This window comes from Gopherus evgoodei, chromosome 7 (assembly GCF_007399415.2).
Source record: "Gopherus evgoodei ecotype Sinaloan lineage chromosome 7, rGopEvg1_v1.p, whole genome shotgun sequence".
Lineage (NCBI taxonomy): Eukaryota > Metazoa > Chordata > Testudines > Testudinidae > Gopherus > Gopherus evgoodei.
Genome location: NC_044328.1, coordinates 46,145,138 through 46,167,414, shown reverse-complemented (window position 1 = coordinate 46,167,414; position 22,277 = coordinate 46,145,138). Strand labels below are relative to the sequence as shown.

Genomic DNA, 22,277 nt, shown 5'->3' with positions numbered 1-22,277 from the left:
GGTTGTTGGGGTTTTTTTTGGTTTTGTTTTATTTTGTTTTGTTAAATAGTTTTTAAGAAGTTCCCTCTACTGGCTTGATCCCTGTGGCAACACTCACGACAGGTACCTCAGGGTATCTGTATATGATTGAGAGAAAACAGGGAGTGAGACATACTCTGTTCCCTTGACATTTTTCTATCTCACATCCATTGTAAAAACTGCAATTTGGTGCCTCACCTCTGGCCTAGAAATCCTTGAACTTGCAACACTTTGCATTCATTAATTCACACTGTAAGCATTAGAGCAGAACTTTAGTTCAGGTCAAACTGAACGAGACCATCTATAACAGGGGTGCGCAAACTTTTTGGGCCAACGGCCACATCAGGGTGGGGAAATTGTATACAGGGCCAGGGCCAGGGCAGGGCATTAGGGTGCGGGAGGGAGCGTGGGGTTGTGGGAGGGGGTGTGGTGTGCAGGAAGAGGTTCAGGGCAAAGGATTGGGGCAGAGGATGGGGGTGTCTGAGAGGGCTCAGGGCAGGGGTGCAGGAGGGGTGTGGACTGCAGGGGGGCTCAGGGTTGGGGTGCACAGGGGTGCAGCAGGGGGCTCAAGGCAGGGGGTTGGGGTTCAGGAGAGCTGTGGGGTGTACAAGGGGGCTCAAGGCAGGGAGTTGGGGTGCAGGAGGGGTGTGTGGTGCAGGCAGGGGGCTTAGGGCAGGGAGTTGGGGGGGTGGGGTGCAGGAAGAGTGGCAGCTGCACACACCGGGGCAGGCTCCCTGCATGCCTACCCTGTCCCCAGCCCCGCACTGCTCCGGGAAGTGCTGAAGCCCCTGGAGAAGGGCACGCAGAGGGCTCCGCATGCGCTGCCCTTGCCATGCCTCCAGGTACCTCCTCCGAAACTCCCATTGACCATGGTTCCTGTTCCCGGCCACTGGAAGCTGCGGGGTGCAAAGACCCAGGGGGCCGCAGGGTCGTTAGGCCAGCCGCTACTGAGAATGGTGCAGGGCCCGCGGCACCACAGGGAGCAATTCCACGGGCCGGATCCAAAGCCCTGAGGGGCTCCATCCGGCCCATGGGCCATAGTTTGCCCACCACTGATCTACAATGACTTTTCCTATATGCAGGTAAGAAGCCATGAGTATTGCAGCCGCACCAGTTCAACAGGTACCTGAACACCAAACCATAACATAGTGATCCACATGTGGATGTTACCCAAAAGCTTCCACTGACAGTCACAAAGCTGAATAGTATGGGGAGGGATCTTCTGAGAGTCTAGAATAAACTAATGAAATGATCATAAAGTGTAGTCTTTGGATGGAGCAATGAAACAGTTATCTAAAATGGTGTTGAGGCACTAGACCACAAAAATACAAGCAAAGCAACAGATCATTTCATGCAACACCTGTTTCTTGCACAGGGAAGGGGGGAGAATAGGTGCCTATATAATACAAGGCCCTGAATATCGGGACTATCCCTATAAAATCAGGACATCTAGCCACCCTAACTAGGGAGGTCTCCCATCATATTGCTATCTCTGCAAGCCCATGCACTACATCTTACACCCTGCCATGGCCCCACAGATTAATAATGCATAAAAACCTCTCACTACAGATCATAATATTAGGAGCCTCCTGTGCCTGGTAATGAGACTGCAGGGATCAGTGAATTACTTCTAGTGGGAAAAAAACATGCGTATAAAACTGTAAGGATAGCTCTCCTCAGGAGGCTAAATATCCAAGGAATAGCCCCACGAGGCTATAATATTGGCAGCAATATTCCACAGAAGTGGAAGAGACATCTTTCTCAAGAAGAGAGTGGAAGAAAAAAAACAGTGTTTTCCCTCAAAATAAAAATATACAAATAAGCTAACTATAAGCAAATGAACACAAGTCTGTCCTGTTCTCAGAAGGATGCAGTGATGTGATTCTGACAAAGAGTTTTTAAATCTACAAAGCACATACAATCTACCTACATCTCTCAAGCTATCATAGTCTGGCCCAAGTCTTTCTTCCTCCAAGAAACTTTCACATGTATTGTTCTGAGATGGGGGAGAGGAGAAGAGTCCAGCCCCCTCCTCCCAACTTTCTGTTAACAGAAATAAAACAGTTTTTAGATGATCAATTTTCCTCATTACTTCACCAAGATAGACACATCCCAGTCCCTAGAAGTTCAGGAGAAGTACCTTCATAGTTTCCTTTACCTAAAGACTTCCCTGTCTCTTTTTTTCTCTGAAAAGAAACTTGCTATTTCTTTTTAAGCCTCTTGATTATATACATGGTGCAGCTGTCTTAAAGGAGTCAGGTTTGATAGGATCCAGCTGAGCATTCTCTGTTTTTCCCTGAGCAGAGGAACAACTCCCCTGGGTTCATGTCACACTTGTAACACTCCTGAACCATTTTCTGCTTTGATCACACTTCTTATGAAGCAAGCTGGATTGGGAGGGTATTATGACAATGAGGGTCTTACTGCCTATCAGGTTACCATAAATAACTTTATAGCACTTTTCAAAATACACAGGCTTCCCTTTTGATTTAGTCTATGAACAGTATTATAGTCCTTGTGTAATAAAAAACAAAATCAACTATCATAAAACTTGAGCCAGAGTAAGAGGAAACAGCTGTTTTGGTAATAACACACAAAAAGTGGATATCACATCATCTAGGAACCAAGCACCCATTGTCAAAATATTGACAAATGAACACTGAATGTCTCCCAAGTAGGAAACAAGATGAACTTGTAACAAGGGCCTTAAAATAAATGGGACAATTTTCGCAATCCCATTTTGGGTAACATTAAGCACTTGGAACATGAAATGTGATTCTGGAACAGATGATAGTCTAGGTGGTAAGCTAATTAGGACAGTGTTGTCAATACTGTCTCTTCATTGCAGGATATTGGAGATCTAGCATAATGTGGACATTAACTGAAAATGGAAGATATTCTCAGTGATCTTGTGGTCACCCCTTGGACTGTGATTATAGTTCCATTTATCTGAAAACTTGACTTAAAGTTAGGGTATGGAGAGTTTATTCTGTGTTCAAATTCTTTGCCCCCAGCCTTTAATAATCACAGTCAAAGGTCTATATATTTCAGCTTGTCTCTGCATTTTCTGTTAAAGTCTTTGTTTTGTTGATTGTCATGCGAGCTTGGTTTGTCTGTTGCAAGAAAATTAATTCATAATATTGGCATTGGCAGAATATCAGTCATACAATGGGGAGTTTCCCTGTAGTTTCTTAAGAAACAGTTTAATTCTTTCATGTAATGCTTTGTTCTAGCTACCATCAACAGCAACTTTTCCAGAATCCTCATAAAACAGTCTGGTGAAGTTCAAGATTGTTCAGATCTCAGGTTTTGGTTAATGCCCATCTCTAATATGAATCTGAGGTATTCTGGCATAAAACTTGGCATAGTCCATATTGTTGAAGAATGGAGTTTTAGGAATATCATACACAATTCTTTGTCCAGATTTAGCAGGACTCCCCTGGCAAAGATGGCAATCACAGTATGAGAAATCAGAATAATCAGCAGCAAATCGCCAGCTGACAACCATATAGGTTACCAAAATCCAAGACGACTTCTAACAAAGATAGCTCAGACAGTTTAAACAAAGGGAGCACAGTGTTTTCCAATGCTGCAGCTAGAACAGACATGATTTGATGCAGTATTTCAGACTATTATGATAGCTTTGGCTGGGAATCACAATTTTTACTGAAGCAGCTGATTTGTCTTTACAAATCCTAGTGTCCGAGGAGAGAATGAAATGCACATTTGCTTCAGCACTGTCAGTTGTTGTATAGGTGGCACATGCAGACTGTATGAACATAAGAACAGTTATAGTGGGTCAGATCAAAGGTTCATCTAGTTCAGTATTCTGTCTTCTGACAGTGGCCAGTGCCAGGTGCCCCAGAGGGAATGTACAGAACAGGTAATCATCAAGTGATCCATCCCGTTGCTCATTCACAGCTTCTGGCAAACAGGCTAGGGACAGGGGCAGTGAGTTGTATGGGCCTGTGGTGCCTGGGCTCCAGCAATATTCAGAGCCTGGGAGCCCAGCTTCACCAATATTTGGGGCTGGGTCTCTCCTCAGGTTCCATCTACCACTCCCACACAAAAGTGTCCCCCGGTCCCTACTTGCTGCCCCCATGCACCTCCCCCAGACCATCCCTGCCTCCCCTGCAGCTCCATGCTAACTCCACTCTGCTGGCTCTGGTCATTAACTGTTGCCACAGGGTCTTAGTGTCCTCCCCCCAACTACTAGTGGCAGGGCAGGCTGCTCTTACCCTGCCCTTCCACCTCGGACCCTTCCCTTTTCTGGCAAGACCCTCCACCAGCACAGGGGCCCTCAGTGCCTGCAGTCACTGCTCTTGCCCCACACTGAGCAAGGGGCAGCCCCATCCCTCACCCCCAGTGAAGCTACATTCCTGGACCTGAGAGGGACCCTAGGAGCACGTGCAGTGACAGTGGTGCGGGGTGACTGTGCGGCCGGGGGGAGAGGCGGGCACCTGGCCCCAGACCTCACTGCTGCCAGCAGGGAGAGGGCTGGGGGGAGTCCTCTCTGGCCCCAGCCCAGGGACGGCCTGCCTGCACCACAAACTCATCCCCAGCCCTGCCCCAACCCAAAGTCCACACCCCCAGCCAGATCTCTCATCCCTGCACCCCAACCCTCTACCCTAGCCACACCTCAAACCCCTCACCCCCAGCCCCACCAGAGCCCTCATCCCCCCCGCACCCTAACCCTCTGCCCCATCACAAACCCCCTCATCCCCAGGCCCACTCCACAGCCCTCACCACACACCCCAACCCTCTGCCCTAGCCCTGAGCCCCCTCCCACACCGCAAACCCTTATCCCCAGCCACACCCCAAATCCAGCCCCAGGCCCACCCTACTTTCCTCACCACTGCACCCACTCCCTCCACACCCCCTACAACCCTCAAACTTCCTCCCAGAGCCTGCATCCCCTCCCTCCGCATCCCCTCTCACCCCCAAACTCCCTCCCAGAGCGTGCACCCAAACTCTGTTCCAGAGCCTGCACCCCCACTCCTTTACCACACACCCTCTCCTGCCCCTGAACTCCCTCCCAGAGCCTGCACTCCAGCCCTCTGCACTCCCTCCCAGAGCCTGCACCCAGCACCCAAACTCCATCCCAGAGGCTGCACCCCAGACCCTCTCCCCCATCCAAACTCCTTCTCAGAGCCCAACCTCTCACCCCTTCTGCACCCAAACTCCCTCCTAGCACCTGCACCCCTCCAGCATCCCAATCCCCTGTCCCAGACCAATACTTGCACCCCAGACTCCTCCCCTCACCCAAACTCCCTCCCAGAGCCTTAGGCAGTTGGAGGGCAGAGTTTGGGGGTGGGGCAAGTTCTGGACAGCACCAAAATTTCTATAAACCTGCCAACCCTGGCTAGGGACACCATCCCTGCCCATCCTGACTAATAGTCATTGATGGACCTATCATCCATGAATTTATCTAGCTCTTTTTTGAACCTTGTCATAGTCTTGGCCTTCACAACATCCTCTGGCAAAGAGTTCCACAGGTTGACTGTGCATTGTGTGAAGAAATACTTCTTTTTGTTTGTTTTAAACCTGCTGCCTATTAAAAGGAAGATGCCTGGAAAAGTAATCTGCAGCATTAAGTTTGCCAGGACTATATATCAATGCAGTGTCAAATTCATAGTTTCAACATCTTCAACACAAATTGGACTACGCAGACAGAAGAAGGCATCATTAAACACGTATTGCAAAGTCTTATCATTGGTAACAGTATGCTGATGTCCATACAGGCAGAAGTGGAAGTGCAGATTTCCCCAGCTGACAGCAAGCATTTCTATTTCAATTTGTGAATCATATTTGACTAATCACAGAGTTTTTCTGGCATATGTCTGAAAATCAAGCTGAGTCATAACAGTGACACGTTCAATTGGGCTAAGAGAGGCTCTTAATCTGTTGTAATTTTACATTCCTCATTCAGATTCAGAGCCAACTCTACAACAGAAGTAGAACAAAGAGTCTGCCACTGCAGAATATGGAATGATGGTTCTTTCCCAGTTTGTCTAAAGAGAAAAAAGCCTGAGAGCCGTTGCTGTTCCGAATATCGATATTATCACCCTTCATTGTGCAAGGCAGAAAATACAGCACTGATCTATTTTATGTGCTTGTTAAATACTTCTTTTAAATATATGGCTGAATATGAGTTGAATTAAGGATGAGAAGCAAATTTAATCTCCACTTTGAAAAAAGAAGGCAGTTCATTAAAAAGTGCCTTAATGTTTTAATATGCACTGCTGCTTTAAAAGACTAAATTATACTAAATGTACTATTTTAAATCACTATGGGACAGGTTTGGGAGAACCATTAAAAAGCACTCTCAAATACCAATTACTGAATACACACATGAAAAAACTGTTGCTCTCATGATATTTTTCTGTAATGGAATGGGCTTGGGCCTGCCTCTATGGAATTTTATGGAGAATAGGTCACACAGTACCCTCAGTCCAGGAAACATCAGATGATCTTGCTCTCAATGGACCAAAGACATGCATTTTGATGCTAAAGTGTATGCAATATGTTTTGTGAGCATTTATTCATTTCTGCTTCCCAAAGCAAAGGTGAGTTATTAAATTAAATTTGTCTCGATCAGAATGATCTGTGCATGCCTGAGTTGCAAATAACTGTTGAGCAGATGAAATAATACTGACTTTATTGTTATGCTAGCAACTAATAATCTACTAGAACAAAATGAATTTCCAAGGCCACTTTACCAAACTAAAATTTGCCACCTAAGATTAGAATTCAGAAGATATTCCACAGAGAATGAGTTTCACATTATTGTCATTTACTCCTTGAATATGATGCTTTAGATTTACTTCAGTTTGAGTGTTGCTGTAGTGGTGAATTAAAAGGTTGTAGAAACACAATAATGACCATTTCACAACAAGGCATTTAGGAACATGTCCTGTGATGTGTTTGTGCAATCTGACACAATGGAGTCCCAATATCTGACTGGGGCAGCTAAGCACTTCAACAATAAAAATAAATAATAATTTGATGAAAATACCTGCCCATTTTAATTTACCTTAATCTCAACTTCAGGTTTCTCAAGTACCTTTCTATCCCCTCCATCTTTAGAAATAACACTAGTTTCTCCAACTCAATTATATACTCTTCACTTTTAATATATTAGAATTATTATAATAGGTATTATTCCATATACCTATTACCCTTGGCATCAAATAGTTCTGCCTAAGCTCTCCATTATATTTTTTTAGTTCAGAAATTCTCATTTTTGAATCCTTTACTATTATGACAAATATACTTCCATCAGTTTTATAAATCTTTAATTTAAAGTTCTGTTAAGTCACTTCTAAAATCTCTTTCCCATTAAAAATAAGACCAGCTCCTTCACCCCTTTTTTCATATCTGCGCTGTGTAAACAGCTTGCATAGAACTTCACACATACTTGTGAACCTGAGATGGATGTGGTTCATTTTCTATTTCTCTCTCTCACACACACATGAAACCGGTGCCCTCCCTTCCACTGGGCTCCTTGGTGCAGGCCTCCCCTTCTCCTTCCCCATAAGGAGTTAATGGGGTGCACCCTCCAAGCAGGGTCTTCTTGAGTGCAGCCTATTATGCTGCCTCCTTCCCTTCTCACAAAGGTCTTTGTTAGTATATAGGCTTGTTTGCCAGCCTGAGACTGAATTTTGGGTTTGATGTTTTAATACTCACATCTAACACTAATATATGTAAAAAACAATGAACAAAGAGACTGTGTATTGCATTTCTCACAGCCAGATGGGGATACAGAAAAAGTGTTACTGGGCATGGTAGGAATGTAATATATAAGCACAGATTTGAAGACTGCCTCAACTCCTTATCTCAATGCAAGGTCAAGCAACCAGCTGGGAGGGGCAAGGGAGGATGCGGGCGGTAAAACACTAAAAGACCAGAGAAATGCCTGCCCATGATCAGAGTACTAGCTCACTCCTTGCCCCTTCAATGGGATACAAAAAAGGTGGGACAAAGACCCCCAAACAGAACATGACCATAAGTTGTAAGAGGTGCAACTAGGGGCGTGTACTAAAGGTATATTTGGGCCTGCTAAGGAGGGGGAATGGGAGGTGGGAATGGGGAAGGGGGACACAGGGTAAAGTCTCTGTGATATCAGAGCTCAGAAGGGGGATATGGGGTAAAGGCTCTTTGATGTCAGAGCTGGGAATGGAACACTGGGAAATAGACTCTTCAAGCGTGTAGAGCTATGGATATGTTTGCTTGGAACTAACCCCAATAAACATTGAATTGCCTGCACTTCGGACCTCTGGTCTTCTGCTATCTGTCTGCGTGACAAGAAGCACGGGAGAAGGTGAAGGCAAAGCCCTCAAACAGTCTTCTAAATGGATACCATTCTCCTGTCCATCCTATAACAAAGTGGACTGCCCCTTTAAGGACTAGAGGGATAGGGCCAACTGGCTCTGTTCAGAGGGATAGGGCCAACTGGCTCTGCCCCTTTAAGGACTAGAGGGATAGGGCCAACTGGCTCTATCTATCTGATACAGCTAGAAGAGGGTCAATAATCACTATAAAGCCCCAACAGAGCTCAGTTGGAGATGCTGGCTGCTGTGACTCATGCTGGTGCACACTGAGAGGTCTCTGCACCCCTGCACCTATGTTTGTTAGGGAATAGCTCTGTTTTCTCTTCTGCTGCCTCATTTTCATCTCAGTTCTATAGGCTGACCACACATCCACATTCTTCACCACGTATAGGGTCATGGGTCTATCTCTTGCAGTCCAGAAAGGACTAACACCACACCCAAGTCTCTTTCAGGCCCTTCCCTCAGGACACATTTATTAAGTTAAACAAGCAAAGTAACTCAAAAGAAAACTATTCCTCTGAACAACACAGGCTACAGGTGCCAGAGGTCTTTCACGCTGCAGCCCTTTCTCTCCTCCAGGGCCAGTCCTCTCCAACTGAGCATTCTCAGCCCTTCCTAGCTGGGTCTGATAATTGAACAGGGCTGTCTAGCTCCATGCCCCTTAGTCCTTAAAAGGGACCTATCACCTTGTTATATACCCCTTTGCCATAATAGAAGTAGTGAGATGCTCCTTCTTTAGTGACTCCTATGGGCTGGGACTTCATAATCTCTATTGTGGCACTAAGGAAAACCTGTTCCTTAGCAACAGTTTATTAGAATAAAAGAATCATTAAATCATTTCACACTTCCCAGGGAATCCCCATGGTTTGTAAAGTCACCTTGCTAGGGACTTGGGGCATCTCTCATAGTCTCTAGGTGACACTGAAGGAGTAGTACTGTATCCATTTTTCTGTTGCAATAAAAGGTGGTCATTTCACAAGCCCTATTCCTAAGTAGTTGTTTGGGACGTGCATTACCTGTGTCATTTATGTTGCAATAATTCTGCCACAAATTGTAGAGTGGAAAAATACATAGACCTATAAATACTGATGCTAGAAATACAAATAACCCATATTTGTCCCCTCTGTGGCATGCACAAACTTCAGAAGTAGTAGCAAGAATTTCTTCAGTTGCCTGATCTGTAAATAAGAATCTGTATGTCCAGATCAACTACAGGGACTAAAGCCTCTCTCAGATATTCCTGTGCATCTCTCTAAAACGACTCACAATTTTTTGAGAACCATCCCTTATTATGGGCTTGACCCAAAACTTGTGGAACTCAGTGGAAAGTCTACAATCGTGTGTGATGTGATCTGGATCAAGACTATGCTTACCTACATTCACATTTAATTTTTGATGTTACATTGCATCATATCAGGGCACCAAAACTGTAAGCACACATCACTCGGACAATACACCAGAATAGAATGGGATGACGAGGTGCCTACCACAGCATACCATCACGTTCTACTCCAACCAGCAGTGGCACAAATAGAAAAAAAAATAAATACCAAAAAGAATGAAGCACAAGTCAACTGAGGTTACTCAAATCATTTTTACACTGCTTGGAACACTTTTAACAGTTAAGGAGGCAGAGAGGAAGAGGAGCAGATAATGATCTTCCCAAAGAGGCCTGGCTTCGCATGTAGCTTCTCATTTCCTACCACTTTTCTTCCTCTTTCCTGGATAGTTTTAAATAAATCTAAGTCAGTGCTTTATCAATATTACTGAGTCTACTGAGAAGTGTGTGAAAAATATGTACATTTAAACAGTAAATCTACAAACAAACAGGACAAGGAGAAAAAAGAAAGTATGCTGGATCAGCAGGATCCGAAATATATTAGAGGAAAGACATGCTAGTGGGCTCTTTGAATAAAAATTCTTATCTTCTTGCTTTTCTCCTCTGATACGTTCAAAGTAATTCCACCAGTCTATTAATTCACTTAATTAAACAATATTGAGCATCACTTCTAAAGTAAATGAGGCTGAAAATGGACTGTTGAGTCAAAGGACTAGATGCATGGGACAGACTTTAGTCTGACCATATCATTCACAACAATGATAAAGTTATATAGAAGGGTAGAAGGCTTTGAATGCTGAAATAAGGGAAATAATGTTTAGGTGGTTGATCAGAAAGGAGATATTTTGGGAAACCTGGATTCCCTTACTACTGTTGATCAATGAAATAAATGAAGAAACTAAAGTGAAAAAATATCACCAATTGCTTCACTGGTAAAGCTTATTCATGCTTCATTTGTTCTGTGTGAGACACCCATAAAAGGTTTACTTTAGAAAAACAGTTCTCTAAAGTTGGTAAATAATACAGTCCTGCCCTCATCACTGATCAGCCAATGATGTAATCTTTCTTGTGTTTCACTATCCAGTTCTGTAGTCATTCAATATCATACTGAGTAACTTTAATGGATGGAGTTTCTGTGAAACCAATATAAACAATCCCTCCAGCTTAGAGAATGCTGCATTTCTTTTGCATGTGTATCCTTATTGTTGACATTGCTCCACGGTGTCATAAGGCTGCTGCCTACACAATCAGCTGAAAGTAGTATCATGCCATCAGAGTACAATCAGTCACAGAGTTTGTGATGATGTTGTAGTGTTGAGAGCTTTCTTGGATGGAGTTTCTATGCAACCAGAGAAAAGAAATGAAATTCTTCCTTTTCATGTTACATATGCAGTTTCAATTAAGCTGATCTTACTAAAATCAGTTATTCTTCTGTCACCTACTTACTCATAATACTATACTGAAAACACAATAATTTGTTATGCAGTACATATGTATTGCTTATTCCAGCTAAACTCAGAATGACACATGAGACTCTGAGAGGATTTATCTGGCAAATAATCATATTGCTATTGTTACTTTTCTCTTTTGTGTGCCATAATTTTCTAATAAAATTGAAGCTTAACAATACAGATTCATTTTCTGCAGTACAATGAGTGGAGAAACACTGCTTGCAGCATCCCATTTTACCAGAGAGAAGCTGGCTTTGAAATGTTCCATCAAACAGTGCGGTAACAAACCTAAATTCTACTGAGTGAGCAATACAATTAATTAATTAATTAATATATCCTATCTCCCAGAACAGGAAGGGACCTTGAAAGATCATTGAGTCCAGCCCCCTGCTTTCACTAGCAGGACCAAGTATTGATTTTGCCCCAGATTCTTAAGTGGCCCCCTCAAGTATTAAACTCACAACCCTGGGTTTAGTAGGCCAATGCTCAAACCACTGAGCTATCCCTCCCACCATACATTTCTTCATTGTATGCATTTTATAAATAATCCATAAAAATATATGGATTCCATGCAACATAATTCAGATAATACAATAAATATGTAACTGGGAACTGATTCTTTCATGACGCTGGCCTATTTTTTTTCATTTTTAAACATATAACAAATATTTTCCTTGGTCAGCATTTTCATTTCATTCATTCTGTACTGAATGATATAACCTTTAAAATTAATTTCATTTCAATGATCAAACTCCTTGATTTTATTCTACAAAAATTAAAAAGCTCAGAGCCCTGGAAATGAAAGGCAAAGAACTTTTTCATCTCCTCTCAAATGATTAAGGACAGTTATACAGCTCAGATCCTCATGAAGAAATAGGACAGTGTGTTAGTGCTTTCTGTTTTAGAACAGGTTCAGAGAAATACTTCTCAAGGCATATTAAAAAAGTATTGTATTTCTAAGAGATATGCACTTCGAATATTTAAGATGATACAGCAAAGACAAAGTTTGCTTTCCATGCTGCAGAAACCTTGTGGAAACTACAAGTGTTTTGCTGGACCAGGTCCACACTGAATAAAATTTGAATTTTCTAAAGCAGTTTTAACATATAATAACTAAATACTTGGTGATGACCAAAAGCTGTTGTCACTTGATGGCTAATCAGTGGCATGTGTTAAAACTACTTGGTAGTCTCCATCCATTTCCTAATGAATAACATAAAAAGATGCCATTATAACTGGTACCCTTGTTGGCTGACTCAGCAGACAGAGAATATACTATCTCCCTCCAGGACAAAGCCAAGGAATATTAGTTAGACATTGTGGGGAATTTGTACTGCAATTTAATTTGTTCTGTGTGTTAATAATGTTGAAAACTGAATTTCTCTATCAATTTGGCAGCTTATATGAAAACTACATTTAAATAAGGAGGAGAGAAGACAATTTACTTTTTTGTAGATTCAGGTTTTCCAAAAAATTCTTTGTCATTTTATGATTTTTCAATAATTGTTAGTTCTTTCTCCCCAGTAAAAATCATATGGTGACTCAGAGTTGTTAAAAAAAAATCTATACCCAAGAATACCACAAGATTTTAGTTATTACTTGTCTCAAGAGCACTAAAAATGTTTAAGAAGGGTTCCTTTAAGATTATCAAAACATTTTCTTATATAGAAGTGTAGGGGACCAACAGGGTACTGGCTCTTAAAGACCAGAGGGATTTGTGAGAGAGGCCATTTATCCCATTCTACATGTCCAGAGAGGCAGACAAAGGCAATAATTGGAAGAGAGGAAAATGATCCCGGGGAGCATTTGGTGTGTGTGAGAGGCAGGGCTGGCTCCAGGCCCCAGCACGCCAAGCGCGTGCTTGGGGCGGCATGCTGCAGGGGGCGCTCTGCCGGTTGCCGGGAGGGCGGCAGGCAGCTCCGGTGGACCGCGGAGGGTCCACTGGTGCCGCGGCTCAGGTGGAGCATCTGCAGGCACACCTGCGGGACGTCCACTGGAGCCGTGGGACTGGCGAGCAGCAGAGCCCTCTCCGCGGCGTGCCGCCGTGCTTGGAGTGGCGAAATGGCTAGAGCTGGCCCTGGTGAGAGGGAATGTACAGGGCCATCCTGTACCAAATTCTTTAAAGGCCCCAGGAGCTTTGCTGAGTGGGTGGGGTAAGGCTCCCCTCTCCCCCAGATAGTGCAGACAGGTGCTTGGGATTATTAGATCCACCTGGAGAAGATAAAGAGACTGATTAGGGACTGGATAGGTGACTCAAAATGAGACTCCAAGCCTAGTCAAGGAGGAAGAAATCAGCAAGAGGGCTTTGAAACCCCTAAACCTGAGGAGAGACTTTATAGGCCAAGGAGACCAGGATTTGAAATACAGGTCCTAGAAGGAGTGCTGAGAAACCCTAAAATTGGGGGGGAAGGGGATCTTTGGAGAGCCAGATGGTATTAAATACATAAGACCCCAAGTAAAGACTCAGGGTGTATATAAGTTATTTTTGGAACCTCAAAGGGAAACTGAAACAGTGCCACCTTAGGTTACAAGGGTGCACCTGGGATGGCACCTGGGTACAAAGACTATTGATGAAAAGTGTCAAGACAAGAAAAATTTTAATAAATAGTATTATTAAGACCACTTTCAACACTCTAAACTGGCAAAATTCATACACTTATAGTATATGCTGTAGGATCATGGCAGGCACCATGGCTTAGCTGGCTAAAGCACCTGCCTAGTAAACAGGAAATTGTGGGTTCATTTCCCAGCAGTGCCTTGGTGTATAATTTTTGGGGGAAGGACAGCTCAGTGGTTTGAGCATTGGCCTACTAAACTCAGGGTTGTGAGTTCAATCCTTGAGGGGGCCATTTAGGGATCTGGGGCAAAAATCTGTCTGGGGGTCCTGCTTTGAGCAGGGGGTTGGACTAAATGACCTCCTGAGGGTCCTTTCCAACCCTGATATTCTATAGACATTTCTATACCAGATCAAGCCAATGGTCCACCTAGTATGTCTCCAACAACTGCCAATGCTGGATGCTTCAAAGGAAACATTAAAATCTCCATGATGCCTTTCACAGTGAAATACTATACCCTGAAGACATTCCTTCCTGGTCTCATTTGAGGCCAGATTCTGATTCTCTTGTTCCCACTGAGTAATACCTTACTCCACATGTAGTCCCACTGAAGTCAATGGGTCTACCTGTGGAGTAAGGTGTGATGCTGTATGGGAAGCCTGGAGGTCAGTCACAGAAGTCATGGAAAGTCACTGAATCCATGATTTCCGCAATCTCTATGACAGACACGGAGCCCTAAACACGAGCTACCAAAGATATGCACTGGGCCAGGGGAAAAAAAAAAAAGCAGCTCCAGGAAAAGAATCTGAAAGAACTATATGTAATTAGCCTACAAAATATATTTAAGCAACATGATACTGGTAACTGTTTAAGTATTGGAAGTCACAAAGCAAAAACTAGAAGAAAAGCTCTTTACACAGGATACTAGTATTAAAACAAGTACTAATGGAATTAATTGAAAGAATGAATCTAGCTTATCTAATAGCATAGCATCTTGACATTAAGATCAACAAAAGTGTGGAACAATTTGCCTAATGAGGTATTAATAGCACATTATTAAGCATCTTTAAGCAGACATTAAACGTAAGAAAATAGAATAAGGCTCTTTATCCTTGATGGAGGGGGCAAAAAATGATGATACAAGAGGCCCCTCTCCAAAACTCATCATCTGATACTATGACGAGTATTACTGAAGTACCTTATTCACTTGTTTAAAAAAGGAAAGTTATTAAGCACTTTTTCCACTGTTCAGCCTTGAAGGGTAGTTTAAATTAGACGGGTTTTTTTTAAATCTTGAGTTAATTGATTGCCAGTTAACTTGAGTTAGCTAACATGTTGGCACATGCTAACTCAGCAAACAAGATATTTAGTTTTACTGCCACAAATATAAAGGAATTTCAAAGTCATACGTGAGACTAGTCACAAGAACTGAGGGCAAGGCCTGGTACCAACAGTGAAAGGAAAGAGAAAAGGTGGCTTATCCAGCCACCTGGGGATTCCCCACTGTAAAGGCAGCATAAATGCTATAAAGCCAGCTCTGTACTACCAATCCCTTCCGGTCTTGGCAAAGTGCACGGCTGCAGTAGAAGAGGTATGGCCAGAGCAAAAGTGCCCTCTGGTAATATCTGGCTGCCGGAATGGTCCCTTGCGAGCTGCTGAAGCTAGGTAATAATTAGAGCAACCCTGAGGCAGCTCTAACTTATGACACAGCCAAACAACCCCAGGATAGGGCATGTGTGTGTTTAAGTGGGCATCTTTGCCCAACCTCATTCTTTGCTACCTGAAAAATGCATATTGAAATTGCACCTGGACTCATTCAGATAGGAAACAAAAATATGTAATTTGTCTGACCATCACAATTATCAACACAGCTCTGATTTCAAATGTATGCCACCAACCTATAGTTCAAAAAGAACACCAGAAATGTATTAACTGAATACATTTCAACAAAGAAATTCAGGGAAATAATCTCAAAATATTCTGGAAGAAGAATTTTCTCATATTTAGCAGTAACCAATAAACTGGAAACAATGGCAGTTTTATAGTAATTTATAATGTTTCACATAATCAGCTAGGGAATATAAAATAATGCAACTTAAAATGTCACTGTAGGGGGTCTATATTTATTTCCTCTCAGTGGCTCCATATCAATTTTTTTTCAGTTTACAGGATTTTTTTCTAACTGCCAATTTCACCTAGTATCTGCACTGCATTTGGTCTCATGTACTTTCACCAATAAGAGACTTTTCAGTTGTAACTGGGTTGCAAATTCTGTTGGTGATGTATGATTAAGAGGAGAAGCCAGCTCACTCTCCCACACCAGTGATTGTATTAGCTCTGCACAGTAGGAGGAGTAAAAAGTGATTACAAACTTTTTTGTGAAAAAATTAAACATACGTGACCTGATACACATATATGAAAAAAGTATGTTGCATCAGAAGGTGCCATTTGCAGTCACTTCTCTGACCAGTCATACTGAATTAGTGCAGATTCTACTCACCACTGTTAAATGTTGCAATAGGTATACCACATCAATCATGTCTGCCAGAATCAGAAGCCTAGTGACAGCAGCCAGAAGGAATCGTGCTGCTTGAACAACAGCTTTCCTTTTAGGCAGATAACAGGGATCATTGGTAAATTCCCTTGCTGATGCACTTAAAGCTTCACCTGCAAAATAAATCCACAAATTCTCTTAGGTTACATTCCAAAGCTACAAATGTTAGGGAACATAATTTAACTGGATCAATTATTTGGTATATTGAAAATGTTGTCAGGTGAACTGGCATGTTATTAATGCCTTACAAAAAGGATCATAGACAGTTGTCTCAGCTAACCCAGATCAAGCACAGGTGTTCTGTATGATGGGTGATACTTACCTTGCTTTGCAGTGCTGTGGAAGAAATGTACTGTGACAGGTTGGATCACAGAAAGCCTCTTGGGAGCTGCCACCTGATGTGCCAAGACTACTTCTACCCTTGCTTTCCCTGCCAGCTCAGACCTCAGCACCCTGTCTTGCTGAGCCAGACATGCCTGTCCACTCTAACAAAGACCCAGGGTCTGAATTACTTGCCTCAAAGCTGCAGGTTTACCTGAAAGCAGCTAACAGAAGTGTTCCTGTCTTTAACACTCAGATGCCCAACTCCCAATGGGGTCTAAACCCAAATAAATCTGTTTTACCCTGTATAAAGCTTATGCAGGGTAAACTTAAATTGTTCGCCCTCTATAACACTGATAGAAAGATATGCACAGCTGCTTGCTTCCCCAGATATTAATACATACTCTGGGTCAATTACTAAGTAAAAAGTGATTGTATTAAATACAGAATGTAGGATTTAAGTGGCTCCAAGTAGTAACAGACAGAACAAAGTAACTCACCAAGCAAAATAAAATAAAATGTGCAAATCTATGTCTAATCAAACTGAATACAGATAATCTCACCCTCAGAGATGCTTCAGTAAGTTTTTTCCCTAGACTGGACACCTTCCAGGCCTGGGCACAATTCTTTCCCCTGGTACAGCTCTTGTTCCAGCTCAGGTGGTAGCTAGGGAATTCTTCATGATGGCTCCTCTCTCCCTTGTGTTCTGTTCCACCCCTTTATATATCTTTTGCATAAGGCTAGAATCTTTTGTCCCTCTCTGTGTTTCCACCTCCCATCTTTCCAATGGAAAGACACCAGGTTAAAGATGGATTCCAGTTCAGGTGACATGATCACATGTCACTGCAAGACTTCATTGCCCACTTACCAACACACACGTATATAGGAAGACTTACAGGTAAAACACACCAATCTGCAGACAATTGTTCTGGTTAATGGGAGTCATTAAGATTCCAAACCACCATTAATGGCCCACATTTTGCATAATTACAATAGGCTCTCAGAGTTATATTTCATATTTCTAGTTTCAGATACGAGTGGTACATTTATACAAATAGGATGATCATACTCAGTAGAGTATAAGCTTTGTAATGATACCTTACCAGAGACCTTTTGCATGAAGCATATTCCAGTTATATTATATTCACTTATTAGCATATTTTTATAAAATCATATAGACTGCAGTTACAATGTTCCATGGAGATGTTTTAAATACCTATGAGAGAGAGGGTTCCCTCACAGAACACCACTGTAATCTAAGGGAAAGAGCACTGGAAGCCAGAAGGCCATGAGTTCTAAGTTTCTCTCTTCTACTTACTGCTGTTCATATTTGTGCACTTTGAAATCCTTACTGCTGATCAATGGCTCATACCCTGATCATGGCGGGGCTGAATTTTCATACACTCAGGTCACACTGCCTCTTAGACAGAATGTGCCAGATCTATGTAGTGTAATCACTGCTTTTCGCCATTAGACCACACTCCCCTCCAACAGCAGGAACAGAACCCAGGAATCTAGAAGGCCAACATTTTCTGCTCTATAGAAAGTTATTGCATAATCCGTGGATAAAGTGTGGGTCACATTCTCCTCTAGGAGCTGGTCCACAGAAGATGAGACACCTTTAGTTTAAGTGGGAAAGATCTGTGCAGAGAATTTGAAGATCCTGACTTAAAATCCCACTCTCAAACATATGCAGGAAATCTCTTATGTTTGCAAATAATGGAATTTTTGTTTTTTTAGTTTTCTTCTTAAACAACTGTTATTTTAAATTGACACGTGCATCAATCAAATCAAATGCATGCAAACTACAAACTCTATCATACATCATCTAGATAACCAAAATTATCATCTAACCTAATGCCAGTCATAACCCCCTCCATAACAGCAGCATTCACTGTGTACCAATCCTGATGGAATAGGCCAGCCTGCTCCTGGTTTAATTAGCCCTGCCCTACTATACCTGTGCTGGTTATAAGACTTAAAAAGGGAGGAAGTCCAGCAATTTGGGGCTGGTGGTGGAGAAGAGCAGTTAAACTGGAGACGAGAGCTAGTTCCCATGGCAGGTCCCTGGAACAAGGAGCAAAGGTCAAGGAAGGCAAACCTGGGGCTGGTGTTCCACAAAGAGAACAGGGAACTGAAGAGAAGCCAAGGAGGGGTGGAAGACCATTGTGTTTTAGTGGAACCTGGACTTCCAGGAGGGAAAAGCCTGGAAAATCAGTGACATATTAAGAGTGAGGAGAATCTGTTCAACATTTTAGATGTCTATACACAAATCCAAGGAGCATGAGGTATAAAAGCAGGAAGCTGGAAGTATTAGTACATAATCTTAATTATTACTTAATGGCATCACTGAGACTTGGTAAGATAAGTCTCCTGGCTGGAATACTGGTATAGAAGGGATAGCTTATTTTAGTTCAGGAAGAACAGGAAGGGGGAAAAGGGAGTTGATGTTGCATTTGTACATCAAGAATATATACACTTGTTCTAAGGTCCAGAAAAAAAAAGGCAACCCAGATGACAGTCTTTGGGTGAAAGTAGGAGGTGTGGGGGCCAGAGGCCTCCTAGCGGGCAGCTGAATGGGCACTAGCAAGGCTCTAACCTCCTGCCCTTTTGATCACCCTTCCCCTGTGTGTTAACGAGGGGGCAGGGCTGGTCCAAGAGAGAAGGGCTTATAGACAGGCACTAAGCAACCAAGAGGAGCTAGCAAACAGGAGAGTGTGAGAGGGAGGCTTTGGGAGGGAGAAAGTATAAAAATCAGCATGGTTCAAAAACCCCACAGAGCCAGTGACAATACTGCTCTTTGCCCTCCTGTGCCTATATCCAGACCGGGAACCCAACCATGGATGCCTTTACCCAGGTCCTGCTGTGGATTTGCAGAGACTGTGGCCTTCATTTCCCTGTAACATCCAGTGGGAAATGTGCTTTCTGGTAGAATCTCTCAGGAAGCAGGTGAGAGCTACAGGAGGTGGTGGCTAGAGTGAGGAGCATCCATGCACATGAGGAATTAACTGAAAATATGCATACGGTGCTCTCCAAGGTTGAGGAAGAAATCCATCTGGAGACGACTGCAGTAGTGCCACCATGAGAGGAGGAAACGGCTCCTTCGCAGGGAGGAGGCTGGCTGCTGGTTACTTCTGGCAGCAGACACCACTCAATCTCTGATCCCAAAACTGCTCCAAATTAAATGAGGGTCAGCAATTTAATACTGTTGCAAAAAAACCCACCAAACATCATTATGGGATGTATTAGCAGGAGTGTTGTAAGAAAGACACGAGAAGTAATTTTTCCACTCTACTTAACACTGGTGAGTCCTCACTTGGGGTATTGAGTCCAGTTTTTGGCACCATGATTTAGGAAAGACATGAACAAATTGGAGAGAGAGTCCAGAGAAGAGCAACAATAGTGAGAAAAGGTTTAGAAAACCTGACCTATGAAAAACGGTTAAAAACCTGGGCATGTTTAGTATTGAGAAAAGAAGACTGAGGAAGGACCTAATAACAGTCTTCAAAAATGTTAAGGACTGTTATAAAGAGGATGTGATCAATAGTTCTCTATGTCCACTGAAGATAGGGTGAGAAGTAATGGGCTTAATATTTAGGAAGAGAGATTTAAGTTAGAGTTTTTCCTAATATCTACCTATGAATATAATAAGGCTCTGAAATACTCTTCCAAGTAAGGTTGTGGAATCCCCCTCATTGGAGCTTTTTAAGAATAGGCTGGACAGGCACCTGTTAGGGATGGTCTAGATATACTTAGTCCTGCATCTGTGCAGGGGGCTGGACCAAATGACGTCTCAAGGTCCTTCTGGAGATTCTATAAGAACTGTGAGTTGAGCCCAGGAGGGGAAATCTTTTTATGCTAACTTGGAACAATTGTTGAAGGTGGTGTTTATTTTGGGCTGTTGTGTACCATGGAAGGGGACTGAACTTTTATGTGGCCTGGCTAAGACCCAGATGGAGGTAACCAACATGAGGTGACCAAGGGAAAGATCCAGCAGGTCCACATCCAATAACAAGGAAACACTGTCCTGTGAGTTGCTTCTGTGCACATGGGGCTTATTCTGGGGCAGGATCCTAGGACACTCTGTTCACGTAAAACCTCGTTTTGCTGAAGCTTTTGAATGTATCTGAAACCTTTCAAGAAAAAGTATTGGGGCTTTATTATACTACTAAGATTACACACTTGTGAGCTACTATGCATACAAATTGAGCAATGCAGGTGCAAGGAATAAAATCCCAGGATACAGGAAAATATTGGACTGGTGTGTGTTATTACATCAGTCAATGGAACTTTAGTACTTCCTCTGCTCAGTATTACATCATTATGAGCTACCTTGTGCATTTAATACACAACCCTGTGATAGGATGATGAGGCAGTAGCCAGGTTGCTGTGAGAGTCTCAGCATGAATTTCAGGCAACTCGGCCTATTGCAGAGAGAGTTTGCCACCTTTCTTCAAGGTAAAGCATACGTCTCCCTGCATTCCTAACCATATCTAGTAGATGGGTCCATGGCCTTGCCCTCACATCCTGTTCCCTTGAGGAAGGCTAGCACTGCAAGAACATAGGAAAGCATAGTGCCTGTGCTCACCAGCCTTTCAGACTCAGTCAGACACAATGATTTAATCTACAATGGCATTTTTCTTAAATTTCTCCCAATTTGCACTGCCCTTAGTGTAGCTCTACGAGTAGGAGCAACAATAAAAGCACTAAAAAATAAGTCCCTTATAGCTTTATAGCTTTATCACTGTTATCCTTACCCATTCTGAGCAGATTTGATGGAATAGTGGCAAAAATGCCAGCAATCAGTTTACACTAGCGCTTCCACCTTTGCTATCACAAGTTCTTTTAGCAGTAGTGCAGCACAGGGAGAATTTAAAAAAAATGCCAACATGAAAATGTCTAATCTCACACACTGTAGCTGAACTGGAAAATCCTTGCTGTAGAAGGTCAGAGGGTTATAACATTCTGCCCACTAAAATGCTCTACGTCAGCAGAAGCTAAAGCCAGATCTGAAATCCTAAAATTAATAGTTTTGCTATACCATAAAAGGTAAGTGTAGCCTATTAAGAGACTACAAATACTTGAAGGAAATTCTTGATGTGTCAAATTACTGTTTATTTTAAAGATGCTTTTAGATATACTGGCTAGTCTTAAGTGTAAACAAGCTGGTACTTTAAATATCTACGATCTTGTTCTATAATATGCCAAGAGTGCTAATAATATTAATTTAACCATGAGAATACAAGAATCAGTGTCTGTTCCCTACTGGCATTTGGAATCCTGGGTAGAGGAGAATCTTTGAAATTCCTAGTGTTTAGAGTTATGTACTACCTTCTTTCCTTATGCAAGAGGCACACTGATATCTGGTAGGAAGATTCAGCTAGTCTACCAGTTCAGTGTATCCCAACTCACTAATGTCATTACCTGTATCTAAAAATGTGTTATGTAAGTTAATAGAAAACTGATAAACAGACTGATCATTTTTATTGTGTGGTGTAAATACAGAGGACAAATTCAAAATTGATAATTTCCAATAGGTTTATAAAGTGCATCTGCCAGTCAGGGCTAAAGTTACCCCATCCTAGACAAAGGAATGTGATTCTGCCACATGGAAAGTATTTCCAAGATACATTGAGACAATAGGAATACAATTTACATAGAAAGTAAACAAGACCATCAAGTCAACAAGGGGAGGAGATAACCACTCAG

The 22,277-nt window shown here is 42.5% G+C and overlaps 1 protein-coding gene across 1 annotated transcript in view; it reads right to left on the bottom strand.

Annotated features, from left to right (window-relative positions):
• The window catches only part of CTNNA3 (catenin alpha 3), a 987,819-nt gene that overhangs the window by 926,053 nt on the left and 39,489 nt on the right, over positions 1–22,277 (bottom strand). Inside the window, 1 exon segment of the mRNA XM_030569668.1 lies at positions 16,194–16,360. Within this exon segment, the coding sequence (XP_030425528.1) occupies positions 16,194–16,360 (167 nt within the window).